The sequence below is a fragment of the Scylla paramamosain genome, chromosome 44 (genome assembly GCF_035594125.1).
Source record: "Scylla paramamosain isolate STU-SP2022 chromosome 44, ASM3559412v1, whole genome shotgun sequence".
NCBI classification, from domain to species: domain Eukaryota; kingdom Metazoa; phylum Arthropoda; class Malacostraca; order Decapoda; family Portunidae; genus Scylla; species Scylla paramamosain.
Genome location: NC_087194.1, coordinates 1,922,515 through 1,947,514, shown reverse-complemented (window position 1 = coordinate 1,947,514; position 25,000 = coordinate 1,922,515). Strand labels below are relative to the sequence as shown.

General features: G+C 42.2%; 1 protein-coding gene across 1 annotated transcript in view; it reads right to left on the bottom strand.

The window, feature by feature from the left end:
* LOC135093947 (neurobeachin-like) overlaps window positions 1-25,000 on the bottom strand; it is a gene marked incomplete at its 5' end in the record, with an annotated part of 129,824 nt that overhangs the window by 97,088 nt on the left and 7,736 nt on the right. The window contains 30 exon segments of the mRNA XM_063993626.1: window positions 261-390; window positions 875-1,025; window positions 1,699-1,880; window positions 2,270-2,378; window positions 2,698-2,824; window positions 3,052-3,403; window positions 3,597-3,700; window positions 4,238-4,427; window positions 5,731-5,835; window positions 7,389-7,516; window positions 10,142-10,316; window positions 10,926-11,033; window positions 11,442-11,594; window positions 12,085-12,264; window positions 12,727-12,880; window positions 13,218-13,419; window positions 13,962-16,329; window positions 16,804-16,980; window positions 17,282-17,446; window positions 18,054-18,205; window positions 18,352-18,433; window positions 18,684-18,792; window positions 19,353-19,543; window positions 19,848-19,990; window positions 21,046-21,184; window positions 21,186-21,224; window positions 21,226-21,270; window positions 22,130-22,343; window positions 22,476-22,633; window positions 23,638-23,781. Coding sequence (XP_063849696.1) covers window positions 261-390; window positions 875-1,025; window positions 1,699-1,880; window positions 2,270-2,378; window positions 2,698-2,824; window positions 3,052-3,403; window positions 3,597-3,700; window positions 4,238-4,427; window positions 5,731-5,835; window positions 7,389-7,516; window positions 10,142-10,316; window positions 10,926-11,033; window positions 11,442-11,594; window positions 12,085-12,264; window positions 12,727-12,880; window positions 13,218-13,419; window positions 13,962-16,329; window positions 16,804-16,980; window positions 17,282-17,446; window positions 18,054-18,205; window positions 18,352-18,433; window positions 18,684-18,792; window positions 19,353-19,543; window positions 19,848-19,990; window positions 21,046-21,184; window positions 21,186-21,224; window positions 21,226-21,270; window positions 22,130-22,343; window positions 22,476-22,633; window positions 23,638-23,781 — 6,676 coding nt within the window.

The window sequence follows — 25,000 nt, the reverse complement described above, 5'->3', positions numbered from 1 at the left end:
ACATCAAGAATGCAAAAGGACTTAACCACATAACCTACAAAATCCTAGAGTCCTTTATCCTATTCATCCACATCCTATGGCATCCTTTAACCCATCCTACAGGGCACAAGACACACAAACCAATCCTTTCTTTACCCCCTTAAAAATACAAATGAATAAGAATAAAATAAATAAATCCTTTACATATCCTTTACAAATATCCTTTCCTCCCAAAAAGACAACAAAAACATCCACATCCAACTCCATGCCGTCCCACCCACCTGTGACATCCGCATCCAAGTCTCTGTCATCTGTGGCCAGCTCGGAGTCATCCAGAAGGTCGGGAGACTGGAGTGGCTGCTGTAAGGACCTTCTCTGTGCTGCCAGCTGGGCGTGGAACTCCTCCCGTGCCTGTGTGGATGATAGTGGATAAGTGGTGGATGAGGTGCGGGTGAGAGATGGATGATAGGTCGAGAGGTGGATTGGTGTGGGTGAGTGGGTGGTGATGAAGTGTATATGTGGATGCAAGGTGGACTGGTGTGGATGAGTGGTGGGTGACAGGTGGATGAAATGTGGATGAGATGAGATTTCTATGAGATGACAGGTGAATGAGGTGAATAGGTGGATGAGAAAAATAAATAAATAAATAAACAAATAAATAAATAAATAAATAAATAAATAAATAAACAAATAAATGAATAAATAAAAGCTATAAAAGAAAAAAAACGAGAAAAATAAAAGGCCTACAGTATCCTTGAGGCAACATCCTACAAAATAAGTAAATAAATAAATAAATAAATAAATAAATAAATGAATAAATAACAAGCAAATAAAAAAACAAAAACAAAGAAAGAACCAACACACCATCCTACAGTATCCTAGCAGGGCATCCTACCTGGAGAATCGCGTCCTCAGGGGCCCCGTGCTCAATGGCGGCCTTGAGAGTTGCCTCGGGGTGGGACGAGCCGAGGGGGTTGGGAACGAACCTTTTCCTTCTCCTTGAGTCGTCCTCCCAAGAGTCTAATTTCCAGAACTGTGAGGGCGTCCTGGAATGGGTGGGAATGGTGAGTGGGGTCAGGAATGGGTGGCTGCAATGGGGTGGGAATGGGAAGTGGGGGTCAGGAATGGGGTGCTTTAATCGTAGGATGGGTGGGAACTAGTGGGTGTGGTCAGGAATGGGTGGCTGGAATGGGAAGTGGGGTTTAGGAATGAGAGGCTGGAATGAGGTGGGTAAATGCTTAAGATAAATAAATAAATAAATAAATAAATAAATAAATAAATAAATAAATAAATAAATAAATAAACACACACTTAAAACATCCTTTATTTATTGACCCCTTTCACTCCCTCCTCCAGGTTAGGTCAGGTTAGGTCAAGTTAGGTCACTCCCTCCCTCTCTCATTCACTTCTCATTGGAGATGGACCATGTCAGGTTATGTTAGGTCAGATCACTCTCTCTCTCTTGTTACTGGTCATGTTTGTTAAAGAGAAGGTTAGTTAAGGTCATTCCCCCTCTCTCCCCTCACTTATGTCTTCTTAGCAAATGAAGCATGCCAGGTCAGGTCAGGTCAGGTCAAGTTAGGTTAGAGGCCTTCCCCCTCACTCATGTTTAATCAGCAATACAGTGCCAGGTTAGGTCAGGTCACACTCATTAGCTGTTCCCTCCTTCCCTCCCTTGTCTCTTATCACTCATTGGATCCCCCTCTCCACCTCACTCACGTCTTGTTAGCAATGGAGCGCGCCAGGTTACCCCAGGCGCCGTGCTTGTTCGACAGGATGTTGGTGATCTTGTCCAATATTCTTGCAGCCACTACATTGTCTCTTCTGCGAGCTGCTGTGATTAGGTGATCGCACATTTTCTCCTCCTCCCGCCTCTCCAATACTGTTGTGGCGCATAGGGACTGCAAGGAACGGTGAGGTGAGAGATAGGGACTTCAGGAGCTTGGAGAAGGGAGGAGAGAGACTGGGATAGAGAGGAGAGACAGGGGAGAGGAAGGACTGGGATAACTAGCTGTAAGAATGAAGGGGAATAAAATATGAAAGACAATACATGGAGATTACAAGGAATTATGGGAATGAAGAGGGAACTAGAGGAGGCTGGAATAAAGAAGGAAGAGGAGAAAATATATTGAAGGAAGAAATGGAATAAGACAGGGATTAAGGACAATTATATAGACAGTGGGAAGGAGGTGGAAAGAGGGGCTAGAATGAAGAAAGGGAGATAAAGAAGAAATAAAATGAGAAATAAAGGAAAGAAAAAATACCATCTCTCTCTCTCTCTATTTCTCACCTCAAATTCGGCATGCTTCAAAACATCGTCAGCTCTCATGCGGTTGAGGATAAACTCTGCTTCGTTGGCAACCCTCACTATGTGGTCCTTCATGGCATGGGAGAGAAGTCTGGGGAGGGAGGGAAAAAATATAATGACACTTTTTTTTCACATTTTTTTTTCACTAAATAGACGTCTGTTGATTTCAATTTAGCATAAAGTTATTTGTGTATGGTTGGATGGCTGGATGAATGTATGGTTGGGTAGTTGGGTAGTTGGGTGGGTGACTGGATGGTTGTATGGTAGGGATAATTGGATAGTTGGACTGTCGACATCTTAGTAAGTCAAAAAATTAGGATTCTCTGCAATTTCTTTTATGCCACACACACAGACAGACAGACAGACACACCCACAGCCACACAAACACATGCACACCTTGACCAACTCACCTGCCCTCGTTAATCAGCTCAATGAACGCCAGACCAGCATGTTTTTGTAGAGAGTTCTGCCACTCCTGAGAACACAGCAGCATTACCAGTTCCACCACGCTTTGGCTGTGTTTGAAAGTCATCAGACCTGTGGAAGTGAGGTTAGGTTAGGTTAGGTAAGGCTATTGTGGGTTGGGCTGGGTTAAGTTTGGTTAGGTCAGTGTGGATTTAGTTTAGTCTGGTAGGGTTGGGTTGAAATAGATAGATGGGCAGGTAGAGATAGATAGATGGATAGATACATGGACAGACAGACACACAAATCAACTAAATAAATAACAAACAAACAAACAAACATCCCACAGCCCCCAAACGTACCTTCCATCAACAGCTCCTGCCCATGTGAACCAACAAGAGTCTTGGAGAGGAAAGGAGCGAAATCGACCATAATCTCCCTTAGAAGTGGCGACACCGACCCGAGCGCCATCTCCAGCTTCTGCGTGAGGGAGGCTTCGCGGGACGGGGTAGGGATGGGGAGGTCCGAGTGCAGGAAGGGCTTAATATTGAGGTCTTCAGGTCGGTGGGGCTTCACGGAGGCAGAATCGGAGAGGTTGGACGGAGAAGGCAGCACGGAGATTTGTCCAGCAAGGCTCTGAGGATCTGGCTGCTGCGGTGGTGGTGGCGGTGGTGGTACAGGCTGTGGTGGTGGTGGTGGTGGTGGTAGGGATGGCTGTAAGAATATTTGCCTGGTGCTGTGGTGTTTGCTAAGCTATTGTTTGTTTGCATTTTTTTAGCGCGGTGTTCTAATTTTCGTTTTTTGTTTATATTTTTTTTAACTATGGTGTTTTAAGTCATCCATATCATTATCTTCTATCTTCATTATTGTTTTTATTTTCTCTTATCATTTTCAGTCTTAATCTTACCTGTGTGGTGGCGGTGGTGGTAGCTGGGGGTGGTGGGGGCTGCGGCACACTGTTGCTGCCACCGCTGCTGTTGTCGCAGCTTCCTGATTCTGTCATGCCATACACTGTGGAGGTCAGGTGAGGTCAGGTGGGGTTTGGTTAGGTTAGGTTAAGTTAGGTTAGATGAGGTTATGTCAGGTTAAGTTAGGTGAGGTCAGGTGAGGTTAGATGAGGTTTTGTCAGGTCAGGTCAGGTGAGGTTTTGTCAGGTCAGGTCATGTTAGGTGAGGTTTAACATTATTTTTATTTATACTATTTTTTAACTTTATTTCATTTGATTGTTCTTATTTTTACTTTTGCTATCTTGAACAATTTTTTATTTTCATTTTTTTTATTTTCAACCTTACTTTTCACTGATTTTTTATTTATTTACTTATTTATTTTTGCTTATGACTAGCCTTTCCCTCCCTTCCTCCTCCTCCTCCTCCTCTCTCTCTCCTCTTCTTCTTATTCCTCTTACCTCTCTACCCTTCTCCTCTTCTTCCTATTACCCATCCTTGTTCTTCTACCCGTGCTCCTCTTCCTTTTACTCCACTCCCCCTCTTCCTGCCCTTCCTCCTCCTCCTCCTCCTCACTCCAACCACTCCTCCTCCTCCTCCTCACCTGACTTCTGTGACTTGGCATCCCCTTCCTCAGGCGTGGCATCGTTGAGGTTCACGTCAGTCCAATTGTCTTCAGCAGGGGGGTGGTGCGGGTGGGGGTGGTGGGGGGCCTCCTCATTCAGGCTCACCCCTCCAGACCCCGCCCCACTGCCCCCACCTCCCTCACTCCCGCCCTCCACCCCCTCGGAACCCTAGTTTGAGGGGGTAACAGCTGGTTAGTGGTGGTGGTGGTGGTGGTAGTGGTTGTAGTAATAATAATAATAATAATAATAATAATAATAATAATAATAATAATAATAATAATAATAATAATAACAGTGGTGGTGATGATAGATGTGGTAATAATAGTAATAGTAATGGTAGTAGTAGTAGTAGTAGTAGTAGTAGTAGTAGTAGTAGTAGTAGTAGTAATAATAATAATAATAATAATAATAATAATAATAATAATAATAATAATAAAAATAGTAATACAAGTAATATAAAGATGAAAAAAAACAAAGCATGGGAAAGAAATTAAAATCATGATGATAAATGATAATTCTAGCAGTGCTAATGCTAATAATAACAACAATAATAATAATAATAATAATAATAATAATAATAATAATAAGAAGAAGAAGAAGAAGAAGAAGAAGAAGAAGAAGAAGAAGAAGAAGAAGAAGAAGAAGATTCAAAGGGAACAATTATGATGAAATGGCTATAATACAAATTCTACTACTACTACAACAACAACGACAACAACAACAACAACAACAACAACAACAACAACAACAACAACAACAACAACAAACCATCACCATCACCATCACCATCACCACAACAACAAAAAAAATCAACCACCCTAAAAATCAACAATAAAAAAATAAAAAAATAAATAAAATAAAAAACAAAATAAATAAATAAATGAATAAATAAATAAAATAGATGAAAAAAAAGAAAAAAGAAAAAAAAAAAAAACTGACAACAAAACTTCAATAAAAACAAATAAACTGACTTAAAAAAAAATTTGCTATATAAGAAACACACACACACACACACACACACACACACACACACACACACACACACACACACACGTACATGCAGCAACTAAAACCAAAATAAAGTTCACATGTATGTACGTATAGAGGGAAGCTTCATGTGCGCCAAAAGACACTGCAAAAACGTTCATGTGTGCGTGAGAGAGCCGCTGCAAGGTGCGCATGAAGCCATCACGCACAGGAAACGTACACGTGTGCGCGGGAACAATTAAGCGCGTGCGTGGAAATTTTTGGCAGCGAAAAACGAAATAAACAATTAAATAAAGAAATAGATAAATAAATAAATAAGATAATAATGAAACAGACAGACAGACAGATTAGTGTTCCATGCATTTCAAGAGAATCACAATCACACACACACACACACACACACACAAATGCAGCGAGCGAGTGGGCGGGTGGATGAGCGGATGAACACACAAGGCAAGGCGGCAGGTGGATACAAGTGGATTACCTTATGGTTAATGAGGGCGGATCTGGCTAATGGCTTGGTCATCTTTCCACCATACGTATTACATCCATATTTAGGGATGGAGGCTGAGACTAAAGTATGGTTCGACTGTGGGGGAGGCGAGGGAGTGGTGATGGGGGAGGGGGGGATGGGAACAGGTGGAAGTGGTGGTGGTGTTTTGGGAGTCGAAGGGAGGGATGGAGGGAAGGGAGGAATAAAAGATTGGAAGGAAGGCAATGAAGGAAACAGGGAAATGAGAGATTAAGAAGGATGGAAGGAAGAGAGAGAAGGGATAAAAGAAGAGATTATGAAGAAAGAGGGAATGAAAGGAGGAAAGATTATGAAGAATGGAAAGAAGGAGAGGAGAGAATGAAAGAAATGAGATTATGAAAGAAGAAAGGGCGAGGAATGAAAGAAGGAAAGGAAGGAGATGATAGGGGATGGAAGGAATGAGAGATAAAGAAGGAAGAGAATGAAAAATAAGGAAGAAAGGAGGGAGAGAGATAAGGGAAGGAGTGATAAAGAAAGAAGGAATGTGGGAAAGATAAGAAAATGAGGGAATGAATGAAGGAAGGAAGGAAGGAAGGAAGGAAGGAAGGAAGGAAGGAAGGAAGGAAGGAAGGAAAAAAAGGATAGACAAAAAAAAAATAAATAAAGAAGGAAAAAAGACAAATATACAGAAATAGAGAAAGACAGAAAACATTGCAAAGAAACAAAAGATAAACAGAGAAAGAGAAAATAAAAAAAATAGAGAAGAAAAGGAGAAAAACAGATGAGAAAGCAAATAAAAAAGTTAAATAAAAAAATAAGAAAAATAATTTGGAAAAAAGAGAAAGGGAAGAGAGAGAGAGAGAGAGAGAGAGAGAGAGATAGAGGCAGAAGAGATGTGGGGAGGGGAAGGGAGGAGAAGGAAAGAGCGGGTTAGATGTCTAGATCAAACGAGCACTGGAACTATCAATTAGTAACAAGCAGGAAGACAATTATGATTAATATTACACTAAAATTTGTTAGTTAGGTTAGTGCGTGTGCCAAGTGAGGAGAGAGACACTGTATTGACCTATAACTTGGTAAATAGACAAGTGGATAGATAGATGGGTGGATATATGCGTGGACTGACTGACCGACCGAATGACTGACTGACTGACAGACTGATAAACAAACATGTCTCTATCTTCTACTGCTATTTTCACGCTAACTGCTCCTCTGATCTTGCTAAATGCCCACCTCCTGTTCTCCCATGGCCTCCCTGCACGACACTTTCTACTTTCTCTCACCGCTATTCTGTCCACCTCTCTAATGCAAGGGTTAACCAATATTCTCGATCTTTCATTCCTTTCTCTGGTAAACTCTGGAACTCCCTGCCTGCTTCTGTATTTCCTCCTTCCTGTGACTTAAGTTCTTTCATGAGGGAGGTTTCAAGACACGTATCCTTCAATTCTGGATGACCTTCTGACCTTTCTTCACTCTTTTTGTTGCTCTTGCCCAGTGAGAGAAAAAAAGATTACCTACCCTATTGAAGATAAGATCACTACACTCTCCCAGTCCTCTCCCAACCCCTGCATTCTAACACACACAAACCTACCCTAACCTAACCTCACCCTACCCTAACCAAAACACACTTACACACTCACACACCCTCCCAGCCCTCTTGTAACTCTCACCTTGATGGAGGGCGGACCAGACGAGGCATTGGAGCAGTGGTCGGATGCCAGAATGGATGAATTGTGTTGATCAACCACTATTACTTCGTACTCACCATCCTCGTCCACCTCCCCTGTTCTCTCTGAGCCTGTGGGGGAGACAAGGGTCAGTTGGGGAGAGATTTTACGGGTTCATGGTTCAGTTTGGGGAGGGTTTTAAAGGTTCAACTGGTCTTGGGGAGGAAATAATGGGAGGAAATGGGGTTTTAATTCAATTTGGGGAGATTTTTTTTTTTTTACAGTTTTTAGGGAGAAAATGTGGTTTTATTAAATCTGGGAAGGGTTTTAAAGGTTCAACTGGTCTTGGGGAGGAAATAATGGGGAGAAATGGCGATTTATTTAAATTTTCCGGAAGATTATTTTATGACACTGAGGAGACGGGGAGAAAACGAGGTTACAGTAATTTAAGGAAAGAAATATGGGGAGTAATTAGGTCAGTTTGGGGTTTGTTTACATTTGTGGAGTTAATCTAAGGGTAAGAAAAAGAGTTTTGGGGAGGAATGGGGCATAATATTCTCTCTCTCTCTCTCTCTCTCTCTCTCTCTCTCCCAGGATGTTAAATTATAATACATAGTCACAAAAATACAGGTATAGGTGCATGGGTGGTTATACACATACGTATACAGCCTCTATGCAATCTTTAATACAATATCTGCATTTATTTAAGCTTATACAATTTCATACACAACATACAATGCCTGCTGGTGCCTCTTGTAGCTGTATGTAGGTGAATAAGAATGAAGATACAAAAGAATACACAATACATATAAGCTCTTACCAAAAAACTCACTCACGCATACGTACACACACACTCACGTACATACATACATACATACATAAAAAATTAACTGAATAAAATAAATGTATAAATAAATAAATAAACAATTAAATAAATAAAAAAAAGTTGAATTTATTTATCTATTTTGCCAGCATCTAATTTCAAAGTCTACAGAAATAGCTAAAAAAAAAAAAAAACAATAAATAAAATAAAATAAAATAAAATAATACAAAAAAAAAAATAATAATAATAATCGATACATTTTATTTTCTGGCGACTTAAAGAAAACTGAAGGGGAAAGAAAATGAACAGATAATCAATTTGAGTACAATAATCTGTAGGTGACGGTACGATGGCACAAAAGTTAATGATTACCAACTGTGTCCTTACCTGGGGGACATAAGAGATCTAGGTAAACAACATGTACAATAATCTCTAGGTGATGGTACGATATCTACTGAAATACCACGAAAAATGAAGATTACAAATTGTTTTTTTACCTTAGCACTTACAAATATAAGTAAACAACATGTACAATAATTTCTAGGTGCTGGTACGACTCCTAACAGTACAGGTGAATGGGGGGGCAGTGAAAATACAGGTGTGCTAGCCTAACGAACCTGTACCTCTATCCTCTGTGCCCTTTGTGGAAGCAGGAGTGGATGAGGCGGAAGATGACTCTACTCCAGTGGTATCCAAGGGCCCATCCTTCCGTTTAGCCTTGGCAGGACCTCCAAAGAGCGTCCTTCTCCAATCCTTATCTTTCTCCTTGCTGAAAACCCCACCTGGAATTCCCACCACATATTTCGACTCCAAAGTCTTCGTGAATTTTGGCAGTAGTGGAGGCTGTGGTGGCGGTGGTGCTTGTGTGGGTAAGTTTGGCAATTGTTTCTTAGCTGTGGCACCCTTCGCCGCTGGCCCTGCTGGTGTGGAGGGCTCAGGAAGGCACTGTTTGACGGTGGCCGGTGGGTGGCTCTGTTTAAGGTTGCTGGGTGCCACGGACAGCGTCAGAGAGGGGAGGGCTAGTGTGGAAACTGCCGAGACTTTCACATTTTGGCTCATGGGGGGTAATTGTATAGTTGATATGGTGTTGGATGGTTCCAGTGGCAATACAGCGACTCCTCCTTCTCCCTCCTCCTCCTCGTCTTCCTCCATTTCCTCCTCCTCTGTCTCCTCTTTCTTCAGTTTTCCTTCCTCCTTGTTCTCCTTTATCTTCTTCGGTTTCATCATCTCCACCATCTCCTCCTCTCTGATCTCCTTCCCTTCACTCCCTTTGTGGTTAAGTAATGGGAGCAGTTTATAAAAGAAGGTTAAGGGTAAAGCTGTTCCCTTGACCTTTCCTGACCTTAATATATCCAGTAAGGTGCTTTGTTTAGTGAGAATGTGTTTACCTGGTTATGACACACACACACACACACACACACACACACACGGATGCATATAGATGAAATGAATAAAAAGTTGAATAATGGTTGAAAATCTGCAATTTGAAGTGAACAAAAGGAGAAATAAAGTAAAAGGAATATTTGTATATCAATAAAGGTTTTTAATGATAATGAAGGAAAATGTTAAGAAAATGCAATAATAATAATAATAATAATAATAATAATAATAATAATAATAGATAAATAAGTAAATGAATAAATGGTTGTAAGATAATTTTTTTACTATTCTCTCTCTCTCTCTTTCTCTCTCTCTCTCACACACACACACACATACACACACACAGGCTTACACACTCTTACAAAAACAAACTCTCTCTCTCTCTCTCTCTCTCTCTCTCTCTCTCTCTCTCTCTCTCTCTCTCTCTCTCTCTTACTCTCTCTTACTCTCTCTTACTCTCTCTTACTCTCTCTCTCTCTCACCCTCTCTCTCTTACACACCCAATGTCTCCTCCCCACACACCCACACATCCTCCCACTCACCTCCCACTCACCTGAGAAATGGTGTTGCGTGAAGGCCCCGTTGGTGTGAGTGGGGTGCGGAGGGGGGGGTGGGGACGCTGGGGCATTCGAGGGGGGCTCCAGAATGTCCCTATATTTTGAGACCATTAAGACGGAGATGAAGTAAACGATGGCTAAGGAGAGGAACTGTGCTTGTTTGGTCTCCTCCTGCAATGATTGAATGGGTCGTTAAGAGATTTTTAGGAAGGGATAATTCTAGGGATTTTTTTTCCTGCTAGGGTATTTTTTTCAGGGTATTTTAACAGTTTAGGGTTTCTTGGGGGTGTGTGTATAGTTGGGTTGGGTGTGGTTGAGTTAGGTTAGGCTAGGTGTGGTTTGGTTGCGTTAGGTTAGGTTTGGTGAGATTTGCTTGGGTTGGGTTAGGTTAGGTTAGGTTAGGTTAGGTTAGGTTAGGTTAGGTGTGGTTTGGTTGGGTTAGGTTAGGTTTGGTGAAATTTGGGTTGGTTTGGTGGTTTTTCTACATTAGGTTAGGTTAGGTTACTGTCTAAATATAATGCTTGAATATAAATGTTTGAATGAGGAAAGGTTTGATTGACCGACTGACTGACTGACCTAGAGCTATAATGATAAAACAAATAAAAAAATAATAATATAAATAAATAAATAAAACTGACAACATGAACAAAACAATAAAAAAAAAATAAAAAAAGAGAAAAAAAAAAAAAAAATAAAATAAAATACATTAATAAATACCACCGGCACTAACAACCAAACAAACGATAACGACCCCTAACCACCACAACTACAGGCACTCACCACATCCCTGTAGATCACTGCCCTGAGCCTGTTGACGTCCATATCCTGCAACAGCTTCTCTGGGTCCCTCACTGGGCTGTTTTGTGTACCAAGATTCTCCACAATATTCTGAAAAGGAGTGGGTGGATTAGCTGGGAGGGAAGGGGGGCAATGGGTGGTGGAGAGGAGAGGGTGATGACAGGGAAGGAGGGAGAGAAGAGAGAAGAGAGAAGGGAGGGAAGTGAGGGATAGAGGAAGAACTGGTAGAAGGAAGGAAGGAAAGGAAGGAAGGAAGGAAGGAAGGAAGGAAGCAAATATTTGTTTAGTTGATGAAGGAAGGAAGAGAGGAAGAATTGGTGGAAGAAAGAAAAAAAGAAACAAACAAACAAAAAAACTATCTAAACCTCAATAAAACATCCACCTCTCATCCACCTCTCATCCACCCACACCAACAAAACAAAACGCCCATCCACAGTCATCTACTCCCCAAAAAACACAACCCACCAATCCACCCACCTCATCCACTCATCCACATACCTTGGGGGATGCCTGAGCTCCGCGGATGAGGGAGTGGATGTGACGCGACTTGTTCATGGGCTTGATTCCACCATTTCCACCTGCTCCGTTTACCTCTTGCAGCCTCGTTCTTTCTCGACACTCCAAACAGTTGCGGACAGCCACCGTGCAGACCTGAAGTGGATGAAGTGGATGAGGTGGATGGGTGAGGTGGATAAATTACTGTTTACACTTTTATTTATTCATTTTCACTTCTTTTCTCTTTCTTTCTCTCCTTCCTTTTCTCTCTCTCACATAAACAGAGGAAGAGATGAGAAGAAAAGAAAGAAAAGGAAAGTGAGAAAATGAAGCAAAAATTACTCTCTCTCTCTCTCTCTCTCTCTCTCTCTCTCTCACAAACATTCTTAGTAAAAAAAAAAAAGGAAGAACAAAAGAAAGAAAGAAAGGAGAGAGAGATAGAGAAAAAAAAAACACCCTCTCTCTCTTTCTCTCTCCCTCCCTCCCTCCCCCTTCCTCACTCTCACAAACACACAAGAATTCTTAATCAAATGAGGAATAGGAAGAAAAAAAAAGAAGAAAAGAATGAAGCAAAAATTAAGACCCCCCCTCCCTCCCTCTCTCTCTCTCTCTCTCTCTCTCTCTCTCTCTCTCTCTCTCTCCTTACCAAACGCAAGCACTGCCTCAAAATCCCTCCACTTGACATGTTCTTTTCCGCTTCCAGCTCCGAGAAATTGAGAGAAGAGGCAAACACAAGAACGTCGGCCATGTTGACGAGGCGGTGCAGGAAGGACACAGCCACCTCCACCCCCATGCCCTGCGTCGGCTCCAGCACGTCCAGCTCGTTCTGTCGTTAGGGTAGTTAAAGAAGGGGTGCTAGGTTGGTTAGGGTAATTTTATAGGTATTTTTGGTTATCTAGGGTATTTTGGGGTGTTTTAGGGAATTGTGTGGTTTTTAGGTTTTTTGAGATTTTTTTTAGGGAATATTTTAGGATACTTTGTTTTTTAAGGGACATTTTAGGTAATTTCTGGGGATATTTTTAAGGTTTTCAGTAATAATAGGGTACTTTTTATGTCAACAGGGTGGTTCTTACAGATTTAAGGATATTTCAAGGGAGATTTCTAAATATTTTTCTCACTCCTTCCCTCTCCCTCTCTCTTCCTTCCTTCCCTTTCCTCCACTTCCCTCATTTCTTTCATCTCTCATTCCCTTCCTTCATCTCTCTCCCTCTCTATCCCTCCCTCCCTTCCTCCTTCTGTATCTCCATCCCTCACCTCTATCTCCAGCCCCTTCCACACCCACACTTACATTAGGAGAGGTCGCGGAGGCCAGCAGAGGCAGCAGCCCTCCACAGGCGATGATGAGGTTGTCTGCTAACTGGGAAATGAGATGCACTGTGTTCACTACAAAGATGGCGTTTTCACTGTTGTTTACAAAATCCAGCACACTTTTGGTGGAGTGACTGTGGAAGAGAGGGAGAGGGAGAGGGAGAGGGAGTGTTAGTGCTTTGTTAATGGAGAGAGAGAGAGAGAGGGAGAGAGTACAAGAAATATACATTAAATTATCATACAAACATGCACACTGCATCCACACCTAATCCAACTATCCACATCCTTCTTCCACACCTTATCCAACCAACCACACACCTCTTCCACACTCTAATCCACCTATCCACCCATCCACACACATCACCCTTACCCCTTACCACACAAAACCCATCTACTTAACCAACAATAACCCACTCCACAAGACCCTATCCAGCCAATCACATAGATTATCCACAAAACCAATCCACCCACCTCCTCCAAACTTGCATATCAGTCTCTAGAGAAAATAGGACATCGGATAGCAATCTCTGGTGGATGTAGGACCACCGAAACTCTGGAATCCTGAAGGGCGGGCGGGTAGGGCCTGAGGAGAAGATCTGACGCGAGTGTGACTGGGAGGAACCAATAGAGGAACTTCGAGAGACAGATGCTGATTTTCTCTCGCTGTTATCGCCTGTGGGAGGAAGAGAAAGGGTTACGAAAGGGTTGTGGGGGTGGGTGAAGGGTGGAAAGGAGCATTGTTGGGCAGGATGTGGAATGGGGTGGAAAAGGGTGCTGTTCTTCTTGTTGTTTTGGTGGAAGAGGTTATGGGAGCATTTAAAGGGTGGAATGGGATGGAAGAGGTTAGTTAGTGAGGGGGGGAATGGGGTGGGTAGTAGTTTTTGTTGTTTTTGTTGTTGTTATTGTTGTTTTTATTATTACTACCACTATTGTTACTACTACTACTACTACTACTAATACTACTATAACTAATAAAATCACTATTACTTACACTACAAAAACTACTACTACTATCACTACTACTACTACTACTACAATAACTTATAAAATCACTATTACTACCATTTTAACAACAATAACTACTACTACTACCACTACAACTAGACCAATACTTCCTTATACCATTAAAACCACAATAAAACTACTACTACTACTACTACTACTACTACTACTACTACTACTACTACTACAACTACTACTACTACTACCACTTACTCTGCCTATCTTTCTCTCTTTCCAGCGTCGTTAGTGAAATTCCACGTCTTCTCAGGCCCAGATCCACCTGGTCCTTTGTTAGGCTCCCCTCCACACCTGCTCTCCGCCCTTCCTCCTCCTCCAGCTCCACCTCCACGCCCTCCACCATCACCACCTCCTCCTCCACTACCTCCTTTTGTACTCTAGTCTCCTCTTCCACCTTCTCCACCTTCTCTGCTTCCACTATCTCCTCCGTTTGTGATTCCTGGTCCCTTGGCTCCACTTCCTCCACATTTAGGTTAGAAATGGGGAATTCTTTGGGTAGAGATAAAGTTTCTACTGCCATATCCACGGTGCTAGTGGATAAAGTCGATAAGGTGGAGGTGGAGGTAGGTGACGTGTGTGGTGGATTTTGTGGATTTGCTTTCGTTTCCTCCACTTTTTTTGGTGATGATGATGATGGTGGTGGTTGTGGTGGTGGTGGTGATGATGACCGTTGTTGTTGTTGTTGTTTTTCGTCGGCATTTTCTGTTGCTTTTGATGATGATGATGGTGATGATGATGATGATGATGATGTTGTTGTTGTTGTTGTTGTTGTGGTGGTGGTGGTTGTGGCGGTGGTTGTGGTGTTGTTTTCCTCGGTTTCCCTCGCTGGTGTAGTGGTGGTCGGAGTCGTTTTTCCATTTTCTTCCTCCGTTTTCTTCGCCTCGTCCATTTTCCCTGTTTCCGCGACATTCTCTTCCTGTTTCCCTATCGTTTCCCCCTTTCCTTCCTCCCCTGCACCAGATTCTTCCCCAGATTTCCCCTCTTGAGCAGGTAAATTCCCTAAACTGTCCCCGGAAATTTCCCTAGACGTCGAAACTTCCAGGGTATTTTCCCCAGGTGCCTTCAAAGTTTCCCCAGGTTCACTAGACTCCCCTGAGGTACTTGGCTGTTCCTTGGGGCTCTCCTCCTCCTCCTGTGAGTCTTGGGGGGGTGGAGGGGGGCTGGCTTCCTTCCCCTGGGTGCTGGGGGGATGGGGGGAGGAAGAGGAAGGGGATTGAGGATTTGAAAATTCCCCGGATTCTTGTGTATCTGTTGGGGAAATTCCCTGTTCCTCTTGTTTTTCTTGTATTTCAGTAGTAGTAGTTGTAGTAGTGGTAGCGGTGGTGGTAGTAGTAGTGTCTGGTGGAGTGGTGGTGGTGGTGGTGGTGGTAGTGGAGGGAGGTGAAGAGGAAGTGGAGTTTTGTACATTATCACAGGTGTTTTCTTGTGTGGTGGTGGCGGTGGTGGTGGAGGTAGGTGGATGTGTGTCTGCCTCTCCCCCTCCACCTGTTTCTCCACCTGGCGGTTCCACGGAAAGCTTGTTATCTCCCTGAGTGGAGGTAGTGGAGGTAGTCGTGTTATCCTCTCCTCCACCTCCTCCACCGTCTCCCTCTCCACCTCCTCCACCTCCTGTTTCCACTTTTCCCTCCTGCTCTTTCAAGTGGAGGCTGCCAGAAATGGTGGCTATGACTTCCTGTGGAGGAGGTGGAGGGGGAAGAGAAAGGGAGGAAACTTCTTCACTTGTTTCCTCCACTGTCTCCTTCTCTCCTCCACTTTTTTCCTCCTTCTCTCCTTTTTTACTTGTTTCCTCCTTAGTCTCTTTTAATCTCTCTCCTTCTTCCTCCTTCTCTCCTACTGTTTTGTTTTCCTCCTTTCCTTCCTCCTCCTTCATCCTTCCTTCCTCCTCCTTCTCCGTTCCTTCAATCTTGCTCTTCTCGTCTTCTTTCCTCCCTTCTTCCTCTTCCTTCTCTTCTATTACCTCCTCTTCCTCCTTGGGTGTCTCTTTCTTTCCTTCATCCTTCTTCTCCTCCTCCTCCTCCTCCTCTTCTCCTTCCTTCCCCTTCTCCTCTCCTTTACTTGCTTCCCCTTTCTTCATTATCTCTGTCTCTTCCTTCTCCTCCACTTCCTCTTTCGCTAAATCTTCAATCTTCACTCCTTCCTCTTTTTCTCTCTTCTCCTCCACTTTTTCTCTCCCCTTTTCCTCCTCCAGTGCCTTGTTGTCCACTACCTCCACCTCCACATTCTTCATCTCCCCTCCCATCTCCTCCATCTTCTTCATGGCAGAGGAGGTGGAGGAGGAGGCAGAGGAGGAGGAGGAGGACGAAGAGGAAGATAAGGACAGTTTCCCATCTATCTCCATTTTCTTTGATGTTCCTTGGTCTATTTCCGTTTTCTGTTGTGTTTGCGTTGTTGTTTTGCTTGTCTGGGCTAAGTTTCCTCCATTCGCTCCATCTCGGTTTCCCTCCCTCTCCACTTTCCTCCCTCCCTCCATTGGCACTTTGGGAATGGGTTCTGAGATGAGTTCCGAGTCATCGCCAGCGGCCATCTTGCCATTTCCGATTGCTGGGGTTTTTTCCATCTCAATCTGGAAAGGAAGGGTGGATGAGTGGATGGGTGGTGGAGGAGAGGGGTGGGTGGGTGAATGGGTGATTGAAAGGGTGGATGAGTGCATGGATAATGATGATAATGAAAATGTAATTGAATGAGTAATAATAAAAAATAATAATACTGGCAACAACAACAATAACAATAATAATAATAATAATAATAATAATAATAATAATAATAATAATAATAATAATAATAATAATAATAATAAAAACATTTCTCTTATTCTTCACATACACATCCTCTCTCTCTCTCATTCCTTCCCTTCCTCCTTCACCTCCCTTCCTCTCTCCTCCTCTTTTTCCCCCATTCCTTCCCTCAATCCTTTCCTTCCTCTTCCACACCCATCAAAAAAACCCATCACATTCACACCCCCATACACCCTTCCCCCATATCTCTCTGGCACCTCACCCATACACACACCTTCCCCATTTCCCTCTCCCTCTCTCACCTCTGTCCCATTTCTGTACACCTCTGTGTTGATGTAGTACTGGCGACTGTCCCATCCAGATATGGTTGATATGGGACGCTGCTGTCTGATGGCCGGGTCAGTGATGTTGTCGGACCTGTGTCTCTCGTATTGTTCGTACATCTGGGCAAACTGTAGCTTAAACTCCTCGTAAGATACCTGTTGGGGTTAGGTTAGGTTAGGTTGGGTTTGGTTTGTTTTGGTTGGTAAATATGAGGAAAAGGGAAGGAAGGAGAGGAGGACAAGGAGAGTGTGTGTGTGTGTGTGTGTGTGTGTGTGTGTGTGTGTGTGTGTGTGTGTGTGTGCGAGCATGTGACATTACCCACCTCAAAACTGCACGAATTAATCAAAATCTTTAACCGAAGTCTTTTAAATACTTCAAAACACAGCAAAAAAACAAACAAACAAACAAATAAACAAATAAATCCACAAACAAGATGAATTCCACTTAACGACTTACCTTTGAGTGGACAATAGCCAGTGTATCCACCCACACCCTCCATCCACCATACTCGTACTTAATGGCGTGGTGGAGAAGCATGCGGAAGAGAGAGTAAACCATGTCGCTGATCTTTTGTTCCTCAGTGGATCGCGGATGGATGTAGGCCAGCGCGATCAGCCACTCCTGTGTGGGTGGAGGAGTGGATGAGTGAAAGGGTGATGGTGGAGTGGTGACATATTGTTTGTGGATGTGTGGATATGTGGAGGGAAGGATAAGTGGATGGGTGGAGTGAAAATTATTTGTGAATGAGTGGAGATGAGAAAATGGGAATAAATGAGTGGAAAGGAGATGAAACAGTAAGAGAATAGGGAGATGAAATAGGTAAATGAAAGGAAGGAAGGAAGAAAGGAAGGAAAATGTGAGATGATAATGATAAAACAGGTGATAAAAATGGAATGAATGAATGAATGAATGAATGAATGAATGAATGAATCAATGAATCAATGAATCAATGAAGGAAGGAAGGAAAGAAAATACAATAACACTAGAAGACAAAAAATAAATAAATAAAAGGAAATAAGACAAAATACAAGAACAGTAGACAAAAAAAAAAAGTGATAAAAAAGAAAAGCAAAGATATCTGAATAAACAACAACAACAACAACAACAACAACAACAAACAACACACAGATAGACAGACAGAGACAGATAGATAGAAAGATAGAAAGATATTAACTGCCTTACAACAAATCACAATTATAAAAACACACACACACACACACACACACACCTGCCAAACCGACATTTGCAGCACAGTTCTCCGATTATCCCTATTGTTGTTACAGAGGAGGGTCATGTCGGAGAGAAACAGCTTCTTCACTTCCATTAGGCTTTCCGAGGGCTTGCTTTGCCGGATTAGCGTGGCACACACCTTCAGGATCACTGCGGGAGAAGGAGGAGGGGGTGGATCAGTGGGAGAGGAAGAGTGGGATGGAGGGGGGGAGGGCATTAAAGAAACACATCAATATATATAACAGACAGACAGAGACACATCAATATATATAACAGACAGACAGACAGATCCTCACTTGGGTTCTCCAGCCTGTAGTGTGACTCAGGTTCCGGGTGTTTGCAGTACATCACCTGCTGGCTAATGTGTTCTGTCAGGATCTGTGCAGTGGGAGGAGACAAGGTTAAATATGGATGGTTAACTAAAGAAAATCTGAAAAAAAAAAAACGCGACATTATGAACTGGTAACACACACACAAAGGAGTATTCATAGTTGTGACGATAAATATGACAAATTCAAGAGACGCAACATTACAAACTTAGCTCAGTCCTTTAAAAATACGATAACACACACACACACACACACACACACACACACACACACACACACACACACACACACACACACACCTCATAAAGACAGTTGTAGGTGGAGAGAGTGAGTGACTCTTCGTGCACCAACAATCTCTCGGCCAGCAGTGTGTACAAGTTGTGAGGGTTCATCACGTCATACTTCCTCCTGAGAGAGAGAGAGAGAGAGAGAGAGAGAGAGAGAGAGAGAGAGAGAGAGAGAGAGAGAGAGAGAGAGAGAGAGAGAGAGAGAGAGAGAGAGAGAGAGAGAGAGAGAGAGAGAGAGAGAGAGAGAGAGAGAGAGAGAGAGAGAGAGAGAGAGATTATGTTCTAGTAATTAATTGATTGTGAAATATTGTAAACATGTTAATTGGGGAAAAAAAAGGAACTGGGTGGAAGGTTAAGATATTAATTGATATTTTGATGTCATAATAATTAAAAAAAAAAAACATAAATAAGAAAGAAATGAGTAAAAGATGAAGAATAAAAACACAAATGAAAATAAGAACAAAAAAAAAATTATAAATACACACACAGATTATAACAATAATCAAAATATAACATCATAACTCAACCAAACTCAACCAAACTAAACCAAACTTAACGTAACCCAACCCAACCTAACCTAACCTAACATCATAACTCAACCAAACTCAACCAAACTAAACCAAACTTAACGTAACCCAACCTAACCTAACCTAACCCAACCTGACCCAACTTGACTCGTACTTATGAGTTGAGCGCGAGAGGAAGTAGCCAAGGAGTTTGAGGGCCTGGAGTCGGATGAGTTGGCTTTCCGAGGCAAGGAGCTTAAAGACAGTCCGAACTCCATGTTTGGCGTCAAAGGCGGGCACCATTGAGGAGGGGTGTTCCGACATGAGCGACATGAGCATCTGTAGCACGTCATGAAGGTTCTCGTCCTGTTGGGGGTTGGGGGTGATTAGTGGGGGATGACTGGTGTGTGTGTGTGTGTGTGTGTGTGTGTGTGTGTGTGTGTGTGTGTGTGTGTGTGTGTGTGTGTGTGTGTGTGTGTGTGTGTGTGTGTGTGTGTGTGTGTGTGTGTGTGTGTGTGTGTACAAGTGCATGAACAACAAAAACACACTTTCATATGCCAATTACTAAAGTCAATGCTTTTTATTAACTTATCTTTCATACTACTATTACTACTACTACCACCACCACCACCACTAAGACAACTAAACAACACCCAACTCCGAACCTCACCTCATGCATGGTGGAAAGGTAGTTGAGAATGGCTTGGAGTTCGTCTTCCTTCACCCCATTGCCAATCATAATGAGCTGTTTAAGGAAGAGGAGCATGTAGGCACGCAGGCTGACCACATCCTTCTCCGTGGGGCGTGGGCCGTCTGTGGGGAAGTAGGAGAGATGGGGAGATACGTGAGAGAGGGGTCAGAGAGGTCTAAGTAATTTTAAGGTTCAATATTTGCGTTTAATGGTGTTTTTATGATTCTAGTGACAGATTAATAAGATTTCTACATTATTAACAGGAGAAATACTCTTGAGAACTTGGCTAATCATCTCTATGGCCTTTGAAAAGTCATGGTAAAGTTGCACAGGTTTTTAATTGCGTTTTTATGGTTCTAGTGACAGATTAACAAGATTTCTACATTATGAACAGGAGAAACACTCTTGAGAACCTGGCTAATCATCTGTGGCCTTGGAAAGCAGTTGAGAGAGAGAGAGAGAGAGAGAGAGAGAGAGAGAGAGAGAGAGAGAGAGAGAGAGAGAGAGAGAGAGAGAGAGAGAGAGAGAGAGAGAGAGAGAGAGAGAGAGAGAATGAAAGCAGTGTGAATAATAACTTAAAACTAGGTACCCAAACACATTATCACTGAAATAAGGAACACTTCACAACACTAATGGTAGTTTGTAGAATATTTAGGGGCCTATACAAGAAAGACAAGAAGATTAAAGGAAAAAGTTACTGATTAAAGGAAAAAGGTGACTGTAGAGAAAGAAATATAAAGGGAATATGTGTTTTAAGAGTAGTTTGAGATTAAGAAACATCAAACAGCAGTAAAAATGTTAATTGTGTGACTTAAACAGTGTAAATCATAAAATCTCAAGCCGGTTAGCAGAAATAATAGAAGAAGTAATGATTTAAAGGAGTCTGTGATTAAGGAAGCACTGCAAATGGCAATAAAAACATTAACTTTGTCCCTTAAACAGTGTAAATCATAAAATCTTAAGCCAGTTACAGGAAATAAAAGGAAAATTAATGCTTTAAAGTAATTTAGGATTAAGGAAATACACCGAACACCAGCAAAAAACATTAACTCTGCATCTTAACCTCAAGAAATCAACATAGCCAGTTATAGGAAGCAAAAAGATTAGGGGAAACGACAAATTGCATCAGAAACGTAAACACTTCCCCTCGATCCTAACCCTTAACTCTAATCCTTACCGAGTCCTTTAGGGTTAATGCCACTCTTGTCTCTCGGATTCACCACCCAGTAGTAGTACTTGAGTGTGTGCATTGTCTGAAGAACCGTAGACACACGCCTCACTGATCCGTATATCTGAGCGTCCGAGAGGAATTCTGTGGGCTAGGTATGTGTAGAGGCGCATCTGAACGGTGACGGGGGGAGTAGATCCACAGTGATGGGTTGAAGAGGATGTGGTCCAGCAGCTGTAGGGGTGGAAAGTGATGGGAATTTAATGGTAGTCTTGTATATTTTTTCTTATTTTTTTATTTTTTGTTTATTTTTTTTTGCAAAGTTTGTTTTTTTTTTATTTTGTGTGTGTGTGTGTGTGTGTATGTGTGTGTGTGTGTGTGTGTGTGTGTGTGTGTGTGTGTGTGTGCATTTGACTGATTGACTGACTGGTTAAAAATGTAAAAAAGAAATTGTATAAGAAAAGAGAGAGAGAGAGAGGAGAGAGAGAGAGAGAAGAGAGAGAGAGAGAGAGAGGAGAGAGAGAGAGAGAGAGAGAGAGAGAGAGAGAGAGAGAGACTGTGATATTGCCACGACAGAGAAAGGAAGAGAGGAAGAGAGAAAAAAGTGAAGTGGAGGAAGGAATCTAAAAATAAAACAAATGAAAAGAGAAAAAAAGAAAAGAAAACGAGAAACAAGAAACAGAAGAGGAAGTAAAATTCTTACTCCTGGAAACATGAACATGAAACAAAGAGATAAAAAAAAAGAGAGGAAGATAAAAAAAGAGAGAAAGAAAGAGAGGAAAAACAGAACACAAATATAATGGTTTCCCTCATCACAAAATGCAAACAAACAAACAAACAATAAAACAAAGCGAGAAACATTTCAGGTGAATGACTGAGAGAGAGAGAGAGAGAGAGAGAGAGAGAGAGAGAGAGAGAGAGAGAGAGAGAGAGAGAGAGAGAGAGAGCAGAGAGAGAGAGAGAGAGATGGATGTTTTTTACTCTCTCTCTCTCTCTCTCTCTCTACACAAAACACACCTATCTACCCAATCCTCAAAACACACCTACCATAATTTCACCTTCTCTAACACACACACACACACACACACCACACCTGCTTGAGGAGGAGGTCAGAATTGGAGTTGGGGCAGGTGACCAAGAACTTCGTGAGTTTGAGGAAGGCCGTGAGCACCTCCATGGTGATGTGGTGACGGGCCGCGCGGTGCAGCAGGTGGGAGATCACCAGGAAGCCTCTGTTCTGTACCATGTGTTGCTGCACCGTGCTGCACCCCTCCACCATCTCACAGATGAACCCCACCAGCGTTGACCTGTGGGGGAGGAGGTGAGTGGTGGGGGTGGGGGAGAGGGATGACGGCAATTTTTTATTATAATTCTGTATTTATAGTATCTAACCTATAATAACTAACCTAACCTTTTAATAAGCTGACAGCGGCACTCACCCGAGGGAGGGCGTCTTGGTGGCGGCGTAGTAGTCGGTAATGGCGGGCGGCGCATCGTGGGGCAAGTCCAGCTGCTGGAAGAGCGGGAACAGCACCTGGATGCCGCCCATGCTGTTCAGGGTGCTGTGGATGCTGTGCGTCACCACCGCCTTCACGTCCTGCACACACACACAGACAGACAGGGTTGACAGCTAGACAGACAGATGGTGTGCGTCACTACAAATACACAGGTACTGTATTTCACGGTGTGTGTCGCTCCTACACACAAACCAGGCAACCTTGCAAGTCATGCTCATTTTGTGAAATTTTTTGGGTTAACCTTGTTCTCCTATGCAGCGCTACACAATGAGTGCCGAGCATAACACATTACGTTTATTATGTTTTCTTACTGCCATTGACCTCAATTCTGGGTGAGAGGTACAGTCTATGGAGTGTGTAGCCGCTGACGATGCCGTGGGTGGCTGGTGACCCTGACGGTGTGGCTACTGGCCAGGCCGTGACCACCGCAACATTTATCCAACAATTACTTCTTGTCTACTCACCAACACAAACAAGACCCTTCGTAGTCCTCAATTGTCACACAGAAAACTATATACAAGGTACTGAAAGTATAATGCAGGCGACCTTCCATCCCGCCATCTTTGTAAACTCAACACAACACGAACACAATGCCTGTTATTTATTTATTTATTTTTTTTTCCGGCGGTGGGAGATACTTCACAAAAAAATAATTGATACAAAAATAATTTATAACTTTTAAAACTGAAACTGATCAACGTAATGTAATAATAACGTTATGGTACAGTGGTGCACCGTAGCATTGGAAGACTGATTTGGCAATAGTGCCAGCTGTAAACAAACTGCTCGTGGCGGCGTGTCAGGCTTTCATGTGTGACTCGGAATCCTTTCACCTATCACACATTGTTCATTGAAGTCCCATACCAGTGTGTGTGTATATATATATAAAGGGTGTGATTCAACAGACCATCAATCATCATTAAAGATGGAGAATACTGTCAACTTTAATACGTTTGAATATATTTAGAAACAATTCCACAAATTTCCACGTGTGCAAAAATAAATAAAATAAAATCCTTCTACGATACCAGTACACCCTCCCACAACACCCAGAACCGCCCTTCTCTCCCAAGAACCCCCGTACCTGCAGCATGAGGGCGTGGGGGTTGTGCACGAAGTAAGACAGGTTTCCTTTCGGGGCTGACTGGAGACACAGCTGTGAGTCAGTGGCCACGGGGTTGTACATGAACACAATCGCAGCCGCCAGCTTTCCGTCATATAGAACCTGCTTGAAAGGAGGAGAAGGAAGGGGGAAAACATTACATTGTTGCGAGGGGAGGAAAATGAGGGGGGAAAGGGGATCTAGGGAGGAGAAAAAGAGGAAAAAGGGGGAAATATGGAGGAGAAAAACGAGGAATGATTTGATTTATACTTGAAGGGAAGGAAAAATGAGAGGAATAAGGGATAGGGAGGGGAAAAAGGGGAATGTGAGGATGAAAGAAAGGACGGGGGTAAACAAGGGAAGGAAAAAAAGGGAAAATCTTATACATACCATTCGGATTAGGGAAAAAAATGGGAGGAAAAGTAAAATTTTAAGAAAAATGGGAAAGTTTTAAATGTACCACGCAGAGGGGAAAATAAAAGAAAAAAAGGAAATCTTAAATAAATGGAAAGGGAAAAATAAGAGTGGGAAAAAGGAAAATATACATAAACAATGACTGGAATAGGGAAAACGAAGAAAAAACAGTCATGCAACCGAAAAGGGGGAAAAAAATGAGGGAAAAATGAAAATATAAACAAAATGACAGGAAGGAAAAAAAATAAGATAAGGAAAATAGAAAAAATAAATAAAACGAACATGCAAAAATAAGCGAAAAACAAGAAAGACAGGAACAGAAAACAGAAAAGAAGAGATAACGTAAAAAAAAAAAACACAAACAAGCAAACAAATAAACAAACAAACAGACAACACATCTCAAGAGCAAAAATAAACAAATAAACAAACACCAAACCAATCAATACACCTTAAAAAAAAAAAACTAAAAAAAACACATCTTAAATATTAGAACATTCAAAACACAAGAATGACAAAAAACTACAAAAAAAACCCTGAAGCAGACAAAAACCTCCCTATAAAACTGCAAAAAAATCCCTAAAACTCCCCAAATAATTCCCTAAAACTGAACCAGAGCCCCTAACGTAAAAAAAATCCCTAAAATTCCAAGAAATCCCTAAAACTCCCCAAAGCTTAATAAATAAAAACCCTAAATTACCCAAAATTCCCTAAAAGTTCCCATAAATACCTCACGACCCTAAAACACGCCTAAAAACTCCCCAAAAAGCTAAAAAAAAATCCCTAAAAGCTCCCAGGAATATCCAGCATCCCCAAACACCTTTTAAAACTTCCAAAAATATCCCTAAAAGTTCCCAAACATCCCTAAAAGTCCCCACACATTCCAAAAACACCGAAAACATCCCTAAAACACCGAAAACATCCCTAAAACACC